This window comes from Littorina saxatilis, linkage group LG9 (genome assembly GCF_037325665.1).
Source record: "Littorina saxatilis isolate snail1 linkage group LG9, US_GU_Lsax_2.0, whole genome shotgun sequence".
NCBI lineage: Eukaryota > Metazoa > Mollusca > Gastropoda > Littorinimorpha > Littorinidae > Littorina > Littorina saxatilis.
In genome coordinates this window covers 34,856,068-34,868,558 of record NC_090253.1, presented here as the reverse complement: position 1 = coordinate 34,868,558, position 12,491 = coordinate 34,856,068, and the positions used below count along the sequence as shown (strand labels likewise).

The window sequence follows — 12,491 nt, the reverse complement described above, 5'->3', positions numbered from 1 at the left end:
AATTCATCTTATGGTTCACATATAGGTCCAATATCACACGCATTCGTACATTGTGCTATCTGACAACCATTGGAACACACAGAACTTGTAGTGGGGGCCTGTTTCGCTCTGATCTAACGAATGTGTATGAACGGAAACGCTGTTCGTGCGAACGAAAACATGCACTTTTGTACGAACGGAAACATGGTGTATGAACAGAATCTGCATGTTTTCAAAAGACAAGTGATTGTACAAAAGCCATGGGTTTCTATAAACTTCTGTTCAAGCGAAATGTCATAACAGCCAAAGGTTTTGATGATCATGTGCAAATCAGGGGTCAGATTCGATAACAGAGCGAGAAAAACAAGAAAATTAAAAAAAATCAGGCAATTTTGACACGTTCGGCCCGCGTGTGTTTTCATGAGGATTACTAGCACCTTGGTACTTATCGTACACATAGCCCAACCATTTCGCTACCTTATTCTTTCAATATCACACAAAGCGCGCTGCCCACACGACTTACCACAACGTTTTTTCCCAAGCAAGTGACGAAAATGAGGCTGTATGAACGGAAACATCCTGCGGATGAACGGAAACATCTGGTGGATGAACGGAATCAGTTGACACACCGTGAATATGTCTGCCAAAAAAACTTGGACTGAGGAGTCAAACACAACAAAACTATATATGTTCTGATAGTCAGGAAGTAATAAGGAATACAATGAGATCACTTTTGTGATTCGAACTGTAAATATGTGAAAATATTGGCAAACTTTGAATGAACATTTTATAAACAAATTTTTGAAGTTGCCAATATCATATTCAATCCCACAATCCGGACCAAACCAAAGACTACTTGGTAATACTTTTAAAGAAATTGTTTGCCATAATGCCATCGCCACTTCACCACTTTTTTAAATGGAAAAATGACATCATGAAATAGCACTATCAAAAAGGAGAAAAAAGGCATAAGTAAATGCCCTAAAAAAAATGTATGCATCAACTTTTCTAAAAATCCGTTGGGTAGTTTTTGAGAAATGCTTATCTCACACACATCGGGAGAAGAGGTCCCCTCCACCCTCGTTAAATCATTCTGTCAAGTATACACTAAATGTAAAAAAGTGCAAAACATTCTTAAAAGCTGACAATGTAAAAGACTACTGGGTTAGCACAGTAAAAGGCATTTTCTTATTAGTTAGAGGCACTCTTTTCAAACATGAAACCCATCCAGCAAACCTGTTTAAATTCCAATGGACAACAACAACATGGTTGTAGATTGCAAGTAAAAATCATGCATGTGTACCTGTGCAACCTGGGAAGCAATTATCATTGCCTTGTTAATCTTGAAAGTGTCCTTCTTCATGTGGATCAGTGTGTACAAGGTCTCCCCTTTGCAAAAGCTGAAAAAAATACAAATCATAGAATTCAATTGTTGGTGTCTGAACAGCAATGTGTGCATGCATGTGCACAATCAAGATCCCAAGTTTGCAGCGAAAGTCTCAGGCCTTGAAAAACACACAACTTCTTTTTAAAATTGGGTGTTAGCGCGATTCTGTTGTTGCAAGTTTATCCCCTGGGATAGGAGCCCGAATTTCCTTGAGGGTATTCCCCAAGGACAATAAGATATACCAAAACCAAATATCATCCAGTTTCTCATACTTAGGATCTGGTGTACAAAGGCCACTCACAATACATTCTCAGGTCTAAGCAAATCTATGACCATCCATCATAAGCTTTGATATTGGTTGAAAGAGCAGTGATCTAATACATTTTACATCAACAGACTACTACAGTATGTTGCACTGTGCAGTATGACCTTGTCATCATCTTGCATGTATACAAATGAAGTTGTTTTATAACAAGCAGAGCGAATGCTCTATCAACTCTCCTCCCCTAAAGTCCCATCATACACAACGATTTACCCGGTCACACATGGCGATTTGATCATAAGATTGAGCTACGATGGAGTGTATCGAGTCACTCGCCAGCGATTCTCTGCCAGTGAGGACCAATCAAAACGCGCTGTTGCGGCCTTCGGGAACCATCAGATGCAACTATTTGCGTAATTACTTTCTCGAAAAGGCCTAATGTGCTTAAAGGTCTTTTTAGAAAGGGTGAGAGCAATGTTAGAACATCAACAGAACCTGCTTCTCCAAAAGAGCGTGTGCTCTCGCGCAGTGCATTTGCCGAGTGACCGGTTGCAGCATGCGAGTCTATCAGCGATTGTCTGGTAATGGCTCATGAGAAGCAAATTGTACGATTGAATAGCGGCAGTGTGACGGACCCACAAGAGGCACCAATTTGACCCTGACAGACAACAGGGGGAAATCTAACCTACATCTCCCCCCTTGAAATCTGACAAGGGTCAACCAGACTTCTATTGTGTTTGTTGGTCATTAAACCCTGAGATTGCATTGAGTTTGAAAGCTCAAGCTTAAAAAAAGTTCAAGAAAACAGTAATTTTTCTTTTTTCTTTGTATAACCTAAAGTTGAAAACACTGTGACCTTGAAATTGGCAAAAATCAACATGACTTTCATCATGCCTGTAGGTCACCATACCCTAAGACTGTCCGAATGTTCAATAAGAAAATCTTAAACAAATGAGACCGATTGCTTTTTAAGATCTGACAAACAAAGGGAAGTAAGCGCTTTAAATGCATATGACATGCGCTGAGTTATGCAGAACCAACCTCCTGGCACCTGAGAGAATAACGAGCATTGAAGTGAACAAGTGACTTTCATCCTCAGAATGTGCGAATGCTCTAGCTTCATAAACTTCAGGGTATATTTTCCCCTTTTTTTGCACTCGAACTTGACCTAGCTGGGACCCTGAAATTTGACACAGGTCAACCAAAGTTTTGTTGTGTCTGGAGGTGACACTTCCCTACAAGCGTGTTGAGTTTCAAAGTTCTTATACCTGCGTAAATATCTGAGTGACATTAAGTGATATTTTTTTTATATCTAGTCATTTTATGTTGTAATTTATGTGTGTTTATGACAGACTGTGTGAGTGAACTTCCTGTGTAGTTCAAATGGTTTAATTTTTGTGTGTCTATGGCAGACATGAGACCAGCAAATGTTCAAAAAGTAGGAAAGTAAGCCGGGGTCCAAAGCGGCTGCTGGTGGGGTCCAGGGGCAACGCCCCGGTAGGGGGTTGAGGGGGGCGAAGCCCCCCTGACGGAAAATGAATGTTAGAATTATAAAGGCCATTTTGGGGCCTCTCCTGATAGCAACAAATGAGATCATGCCTTTTTAAAAAGCTATAAAACCCACAAGAATAATATGTTTTAGCATGTTAAACAAAAGTGTGATTTATAACAATCACACACACACAAAACTTTCCCCTTATTTTTTCAGTTGCTAATGAAAGATGAAACAGCCGACTACGTTCTCATCAACTAATTTCGGTGGTGCACTCGCCCTATCGCAAAAAGAAAACAAGTCGCGTAAGGCGAAAATACAATATTTAGTCAAGTAGCTGTCGAACTCACAGAATGAAACTGAACGCAATGCAACGCAGCAAGACCGTAGCATCGTCAGTCCACCGCGCACGGCAAAGGCAGTGAAATTGACAAGAAGAGTGGGGTAGTACTTGCGCTGAGAAGCATAGCACGCTTTTCTGTACCTCTCTTCGTTTTAACTTTCTGAGCGTGTTTTTAATCCAAACATATCATATGTATATGTTTTTGGAATCAGGAACCGACAAGGAATAAGATGAAAGTGTTTTTAAATTGATTTCGAAAAAAAATTTTGATAATAATTTTTATATATTTAATTTTCAGAGCTTGTTTTTAATCCGAATATAACATATTTATATGTTTTTGGAATCAGCAAATGATGGAAAATAAGATAAACGTAAATTTGGATCGTTTTATAAATTTTTATTTTTTTGTACAATTTTCAGATTTTTAATGACCAAAGTCATTAATTAATTTTTAAGCCACCAAGCTGAAATGCAATACCGAAGTCCGGGCTTCGTCGAAGATTACTTGACCAAAATTTCAACCAATTTGGTTGAAAAATGAGGGCGTGACAGTGCCGCCTCAACTTTCACGAAAAGCCGGATATGACGTCATCAAAGACATTTATCAAAAAAATGAAAAAAACGTTCGGGGATTTCATACCCAGGAACTCTCATGTCAAATTTCATAAAGATCGGTCCAGTAGTTTAGTCTGAATCGCTCTACACACACACACACACACACACACACAGACACACAGACACACACACACACGCACATACACCACGACCCTCGTTTCGATTCCCCCTCGATGTTAAAATATTTAGTCAAAACTTGACTAAATATAAAAATGACAAAAGTTCGCTTGCATTTAGAATTCTCGCGACCTGGCGAAAAAAATGTCGATGCACCTCTAGCCCTATGTATCTGCTACCGGTCAGTATCGTAGTGGTACCGGTCAGTATCGTCCACAACCAACCACTCAAAACGACGTACTTTGCCGTAACCTGACCCTGGGGTCCGGAGCCAAATCGCCGACCGGATTTTTGAGTGGGCGTGGTTTGCAGCGAGAGTTATCTTTTCCTAGCCTGCCCCATGCTTAGATGCTACACCAAGTCCGTATTTCACCAAGCAGTGGCCGTTGTCGCACCACGTGCACACGGCCTGACCGGGAATGGATATCTTGGCGATACTGTCGCCAATGAGCTGGCGCCTTTCTTTCTTGTTGATAGTGACAGTCACTTCTTCTGACAGCCAGTTGGCTTTCCACTTGTTTTTCACACTTTGGTCGTCGATCGTAAGAGCTTCAACAGCCGACAAAACAATACGGAATCCAGACGCCATGATGCTACCTTTTTCACCTTCGGCGTTTGGAGATCGGCAGCCAATCAAAACAACCCACAAACCGCCATCGGTGAATAATTAAGCCCCGGCGATAATCGTCGGAGATCGACAGCCAATCAAACGCGACCCATGATACTCCTATGGGTTCACGCGAGTGCTGGGGTGCTGGGGTGCGAATGCACTGACTTCAGACGCAGACAGCTTCAGCTGAACGGTTCATACCACCACCTATGGGTTCACGCGAGTGCTGGGGTGCGAATGCACTGACTTCAGACGCAGATAGCTTCAGCTGAACGGTTCATACCACCACCCCCTCCCCCCTTTTTTCTCAACGAATTTGCATCGATCTCAAGAATGGTCTGTGAGCTAAGGAAAATATCGGAATTCCGATAAAAATCGGACCAGTCCCATGTCTGTATGGCCGGCCGGACAGCCAAATTCTCCCGATGCTCAGGTGAGTTAAACATCATGCAGGTAAACAAAAACAGTGCATCTAAGCTTTCAACATATTAAAAAGCCTTCTGACAGGTACTTTTTAAATTGAGTCAATTTTCAATTTTTCAATTGATTACGAATAAAAATCCCTTCATTTTACAAACAATTTTTCTGGACATTGTCAAGGTCGCAAATGGGAGGTTTAACTATAGATGTGCTGAGTTTGAATGGAGCAGCCGCAAAAAAACTTTGGAGAAAAGTATAATTCACTGATGGATTGGTCATCAGAGATTAATAAAGTAGCTTAGGTTCAAAGCCCTAGCTTCCATAACGTCTAAGAAAACAAAAGTTACAGCAGTCCCTGCAATGTACGGCCCCCGGCGTGAGCGGACACCTGACATGTACGGACACATTTGCTCGGCACGGAGTGTTTTCCTTCTATATTTGCCCCCCCTTAAACGGACACCTGCAAAACGTGGAAGCGGACACTCATTTTCGGTCCCAACAGCAGGTCATACCTCCAATGTACGGACAGACCATCCTCAAATTTTCACCACAACAAAATCGATAACAGAGTAGTCTGGCTCTTGGTACAAAGATCACAGCCGCAATGGCGTGATGACAGTCACTGATAACTTGAGTGCACGTGTACCCATCAGGAGGGGGCGAAGATGCCAACATGAAACTGCACTGTGCTCTTTATTCTTGTCTGTTGGACGTAAACAACAGAAACCACAGTCGATGAAGGTCCTGAGCGAAAGAGAGTGAAAAACCGGCCACAGTTCTCAGCATCGTGTGTCTGTGTGTAACCTCTTTCATTGACAAGATCCTCTTGTTTTCCCTCAGCCTTGACCAGTGAGTCGGTTGCCTAATCTGTGAACCCTTCAGTTGTCTTGCTTTGTCAAAAGTTACGACACAGTCAACTGGTTTTGCTCTGAGTGAACAGTGCAGCTGGCCTCTCTGGCTAAAGCCCCAAACAGTACATGGCTGGAGGGAGTGAGAGAGAGGGAGGGGGGGGGGGGGGGTAGAGGGGTAGCTGGCTAAACTCTTGTGGGGTGTCCGGTGTCACTGCATGTCAGCAGGAAGAGCATTGGAGAGAAATAGAGAGGTGTACTCTTCCACACAATTTCCAAGCATCAGTTGTCATGGCTTGGGGTAGGCATTAGTGAGGGAGAGTGGGAGCTGTGTTATGTACAGTGTATTTCCGACTGAAGAGTGAAAAGTCACTGCCATGCCACATGATCGGCATGCAGTCAATAAAGCCAGACAAGAAGAACATAAATTACATGATTATGACATGCAGCTCTATCTGCTGGTATTTATTCAAACTGGTTTTCAAGCTTATTCTTGCAAAGCATCTGCACACGCTCCTCTGTGCTGTGTTTGTGTGGCTGCTTTCGTATGTCAGTGCATGGTGAGTGTGTTCACTGCCTTGAGGATTTATTTTATCTCTTCTTTTCAACACTTTTCAAACAAATCATTTTTACAGAACGTTTAAAGAAGTATTAGGAGTTTATTGTTATTGTTTAGTAGCCACAAGAAGTGCCATTAGCATATACTCAATCTTGTTGTTTGTGTGTCTCTGTGTGAGTGTATGGGGGAGGGGGTGGTGTGGTCACCCCTCCCGTGACCGGACACCTGCAATGTACGGACAGTTTTGCGATGGCCCAAGGGTGTCCGTTCATGAGAGGGACTGCTGTATCCAGTTTTTCAATCAATCAATAGGAAGCTTATATAGCGCGTATTCCGTGGGTACAGTTCTAAGCGCTTGTCGAAGAGTTGTCAACACAGGACTAACAAAGAAACTAACATCTACAGACGGACACGAACCCTATCACACACTAGCAAACCCTGATAAACATACAACAAACAACAACAATGTACACATCAATAGCTATGTCCAAACAAAATAATATTAAGCACAAAGAAAACACCTCTCACAGAGCACAGCACAAGAATGTCTTTTGGGGCACAACACATCACGTCGAACATGAAAGTCGCAGCCAGCTACGGGAAGAACTGAGTCTTCAACCTACTCTTGAACGCGTCAAACAGTACATGGCTGGAGGGAGTGAGAGAGAGGGAGGGGGGGGGGGGGGGGTGGAGGGGTAGCTGGCGAAGCTCAAGCAGCAGGGAGTTCCAGACGGAGTTTGTTACCAGTTTTTGTTACCAGGACTCAACCCTGCTGTTATAGATCATTTGAGGCAACTTGGTACTTTTTCGTATGTGGTTGTTATTTAAAAACCGACTGTTCAATGACTTGTGTTTTACGCTAAATCAGTTCCTGACAAGAGACGAAAAATTTGTTCGGGAGGGCCTGTTAATTAGGTCTTCATACAAACGACTTAATTTCAAGGCCAGCTTTCCCCTGGCAAATCGAAACACGAGAGTGGGTCACCAGGTAAGCATGTGAAGTTCTTCATGTCACGAGATTCACTTCACTGAGGACACACTTCGTGTGCACATGTGAAATATACACTGCAAAAGAATGTGACCGACCTGGCAAGCAGAGGAGTGGAATTGCTTGATTTGTAAGTACATGTAGTGTTAATGAAACAATCACTAACATTTGATTTCCATAATTATCATGGTCCGAGTGAATAAACTGATTTCCAGAAAAAAAATCAAAAAAATCTAAAACTTCTGAAATAAAGGGGAACATCAAAGTACCAGAGGGGCGCGAATGAGCTATCTTAAAATTTGACAAGGGTAAGCCAGACTTACCTCATGTCAAATGGTCATCGAATTGTGTAAAAGCGTGTGATGTTTGAAACCGCAAGCGTAAAAATATTTAAGAAATGTATAGTTTATGGACCCAAACTTGACCCTTGTTGTGCTCTTGAACTTTGAGGAGGGTCAATAAGTCTTTCCTCGATCAATAGGGCAACGTTGAGGGGAAAACTTGCGCCTTACAGTCCTGAAAGTAGGGTAACCAACTGAACAACCAACAACAGCTCCAACACCAACAATAAATTCAACATTACCTGGTAACTATGGCAAGGCGAGGTGGTTTCATGCAGGCACCCATAAAAAGCACCAAGTTTTCATGTCTGGTTTTTCGCAGCATTGCAAGCTGTAACACAGAGAGGACACATTTTTCTTCAGCTCTGATGCTGCGAAAGAATAAATATATCAAAATGCTAAAGCAAAGTATTATTTGACAGTGTCTGTAGACAAGTTTTAAAGAACCATGTTGGTCTGTAGCAAAGACACACAGAGTGTCCTCCCTTGCTTATGACAATCTATTTCAGCAATCTTGCTTTTTTGTGCAAGTGTGTGTTCTTGTGTGTGTGTGTGTGTGTATGTGTGTGTATGTGTTCATGTGTGTGTGCGTGTGTGCATGCTTTTTACATTCAGTCAAGTAATGACTGAATGTCTTAACATTAAGCAGGGAGCGAGGTTTGTCTCCCGATGTATGTGTGTATGTGTGTGTGTGTGTGTGTGTGTGTGTGTGTGTGAAGCTTTTCTCAAACACTACTGGACGGATTGTGATGAAACTTGGTAGAGACATTTTTGAGAGCATTTGCTTGGAACGTTTTTTGCTGATTTTGCATAGGGCTATTTGATGACGTCATATTCGACTGTTTGCAAAAGTTAAGGTGGCACTCTCACGGCTACAGTTTTTCATCAATTTGTTTGAAATTTTCGTTACATGATCTTCGACTAAGCGCGGACTATGGGATTGCATTTCAGTTTGGTACCTTAACATTTCGTTTATGAAATGTTCACTCAAAGTTAGCAAAATGTGTAGATTTCTTAAAAGTCGATATTTTAATCATAAAGGTGACATAATTGTATTCTGTATTGCCTCCTGTACCCGAAAATATATAGTTATGTTGTGTTTGATTGAAAAATGGGCTTAAAATGAAGAAAACCGTTAAATAGCGACTTTCTTTATTGTTTGAAGATAACGCATAAAATGATCATTTCTCTGTTCCTTATCATTAGCCGATTTGGTGTTTGTCGCTGAAAATATGCTTTAAATGAAGAAAATCTTTGAGAGGTAATTATGCTTCATAAAGCCTGTGTGTAACTTATCAAGCTGGTTTCTGTGTGTGTTTGTCTGTCTGTGGGTATGATGACTAAAGGCTCCGAAACGGCTTCACCAACTGAGACGGGAATTGCAGGGTATGTCCTTTGCCACTCGAGTCGTGTCATGGGGTACTTTTGAAAAAGCAAACTTAAAAGGAGTCGTTAAAAACAGCGGACAAAAAGTAGATTTCCTATGAGCTATCGAGGATCCTTCCCGTGTAGCCTGTCGAAACTTTGCTTCATCTGCCCTCAGCACGTCTTTAGTTTTGACGTCATGTTATTTGTCATATGTTCGCAGCGTCATTGTCCAGTCTCTTCATTTTTGTTGGCAAACTCTTGGTCTTGGTTACAAAAACAGTCAGTCACGGCAAGCCAAGAGTCTCTCTCTCTCTCTGCGGGCTAATCATGAAGTCGTGTAATTCGATGGGGCAGCGCGTGTGAACATACACGAGCGTGAGTGTGTGTGTGTGTGCGTAAAGAAACACTCTTGACTGAATGGTTAATCACGCCTCAGCGTTCTTGTTTACTTTATCCTACATTGTAACATATGTGAGAGAGACCACCAAGGAGATAACATAACAATCACAAGTGGGTATATTGCGTAAATGAGGTCATGTCAAATTAGTCTGGCAGGGACCTAATTTTCCTCTGCTTTTGATGCCAAAGTCACCGAGACAAACGTCATTCTGGCAACACTTTTCCGCTTGCTGTTTCCCCAAAAAGAATTTTTAGAACTAACATGTCACCCCACACTGTCTAGAGGGACGTCTCTTTGCTTTGACGTCAAAGATTTTTCAAGGTTTTGGAAGAGATCGAGGTTCCATAAGAAGCGTCTGCAATTTGGACGTGTCAACTCCGGGATGTTTGGAGCAAAAGGCATGCAAGTACAGTATGTAGGATAAACAGAATACTACATGGCTTGCTGTGTCATACCAGATTTACACGAGTTGCTCTTTTGAATATTGAACTTCGAGCGAAAGCAAGCTTTTCAATATTTGAAAAAGCAATTCGTGTAAATCTGGTACGACACAGCAAGCCATTTAGTATTCTCTATCTCTCTTCCTCTTTGTGTGCGTGTCGGTGTCTGTATGTGATTTCTCTATCTCTCTCCCACACCTTTCATCTCTCTTTCGCTCAACATATTGTCTGTCTTTCTGTCTTTCTCTCTGTCTGTCTGTCTGTCTGTCTGTCTGTCTGTCTGTGTGTGTGTGTGTGTGTGTGTGTGTGTGTGTGTGTGTGTGGGTGTGTGTGTGTGTGTGTGTGTGTGTGTGTGTGTGTGCGTGCGTGCGCTCGCATAAGGTCTCTTGCTTTCTCAATCTTTCTCTTTTTCTAGGTATGTGTGTATACATGATTTCTCTGTCTCTCTGTTTCCTTTAGAACGCGCTCTCTCTCTCTCTTTCTATCTCTCTCTCCGTTACATCACTTATTTGTTATTTTGGAGGCTTCCAAAAACCTGTGCTAAGAAACATGCCGCATAGCATAACCACATTGTTGTTCATGCTGAAACCAGCAGCTTTTATACAGGCAAACCGTTCTTTTGCAATATCATGCCAAATTTGACTTAGTGATAGGTGACATCTTTTGACTTGACAAAGGTTTGCTTTTAAAAGGAGGGTTCCACTATATTTTGACAGGGTAAATAACACACTTATCCCCGTTGTGATATGGTGTTAAGAATGAGGGCCTAACCTCCAGTCTAAATGCAGCAAGTTGAGCCTGGTTATCAGAGTCGTTGCCCATGTCCAGCAGCTTGATGGCTACATCGCCATGCCAGTGGCCTCTGTAAGACAAAAACGCATTTGTATTCATACCTCACATATTCATGGGTGAAACCTAGGAAAATCAAATTGACTGAAATTTTTTTGAGGCAGGGGTCCAGGGGCTGCCCAGGCCCTGGCGGGGTGTAGTCGGGGCAGGGCACCGTTAGGGGGTCCAGGGGAGCAACGCCCCCCGGCCGAAAACGAATTTTTGTATTATTCATTGTGATTTTGTGGCCTTTCCTGGCAAAAAAATACACTATCATGCAGGTCAAAAAAATACCTTCAGATTCTAATGATATGGTGAAAAGGGTAAACAAAATCAAAACAATTCACAGAAGTAATAATTTTTTTGTGTATCCTTTCACACTTGCATCTTCCAACACAACGACACAATTGATAACAGTTAACATTGACAACAGCCATACTACTGGAAATAGAAAGTGAACAACTGAACAACTGAAATAAAAGTTCGAAATATTTAATTATAAGAAGCAAACATTGCCAGACAGGCATTGAAATAAATGATGAAACAGAATGTCACACATGCAAACAGCATGATGTAGCACTGCACAAAGTAGCAACTAAGCAGTAGCATCTCTTATACAGTGGAACCCCTCTCTAAGACCCCCCTCTCTAAGGACTGCCCCGCCACAACGACCCTTTTTTTTTTAACCGATGTGTTTCCTTATATAGTTGTCACCAGTGTAGCGACCACTAACGTCTAAGGACCGACCTAACAGCTTGTGCAACGACTTTGTCAGACAAAGCCAAGACTCTCAGTCAGCGTAACGCATCACTGACAAACCGGTTATCAGTTATAACCGTCTCGCGTAAGCAAAGGCACTAAACCGCTGAGAGGTGTGATGGTTGGGTGGACTGAGTAAACATCACAAACCAATCATCGAGATCAAAGGCAGGTCCATTGTGATAGCTGGGTGGCAAGAAGTTGTTTATAGACACTGACCTTCTTCCCAGGGGTCATTGACCCAGTTTTAGCTACGAGAGGTGGTTCCCCTTTCATATCTGAGAGAGGAAACACTTCCTGCACCCGGGTCAGTGACCGAGTTTAACCTATGGGGAGTTTAACCTATGGCGCGGTCTCTTTGATGTCTTGAGAGGAAACTTGGCCAGGGTACTGAGATCTGAGGGTAGTACATGCACCAGAACTGGTGGACACCATCGACAATGTCAAACATGAAATCGAAGCAGTTTGCTTGAGGAAACGGTCGTCAGCAACTCAAACTTCTCTGGGTTTTTTTTTAAAGAAAATCTGAGGTGACTTTCTTTGTGGCCTCCTGACCCCGCCCCCTCCCTCTGTAAGGACCCCCCTCCATAAGGACCGATTTTTGTCAACATTTTCAAGGTCGCTAGAGAGGGGTTCCACTGTAGTGCAAAGTTCTCAAGGAAAAGCACTTGAGTTTCAAGCACCAAACTTATCACACACAGTTTTAGTTTCATGAACTTCAACCAGTCCCATCGC

General features: G+C 42.3%; 1 protein-coding gene across 1 annotated transcript in view; it reads right to left on the bottom strand.

The window, feature by feature from the left end:
* LOC138977043 (kinase suppressor of Ras 2-like) overlaps nt 1-12,491 on the bottom strand; it is a 180,618-nt gene that overhangs the window by 15,615 nt on the left and 152,512 nt on the right. Inside the window, exons 14-16 of the mRNA XM_070349945.1 lie at nt 10,941-11,031; nt 8,204-8,292; nt 1,283-1,379 (exon numbers count right to left, since the gene is read on the bottom strand). Coding sequence (XP_070206046.1) covers nt 1,283-1,379; nt 8,204-8,292; nt 10,941-11,031 — 277 coding nt within the window. The remainder of the gene's footprint in view (nt 1-1,282; nt 1,380-8,203; nt 8,293-10,940; nt 11,032-12,491) is intronic.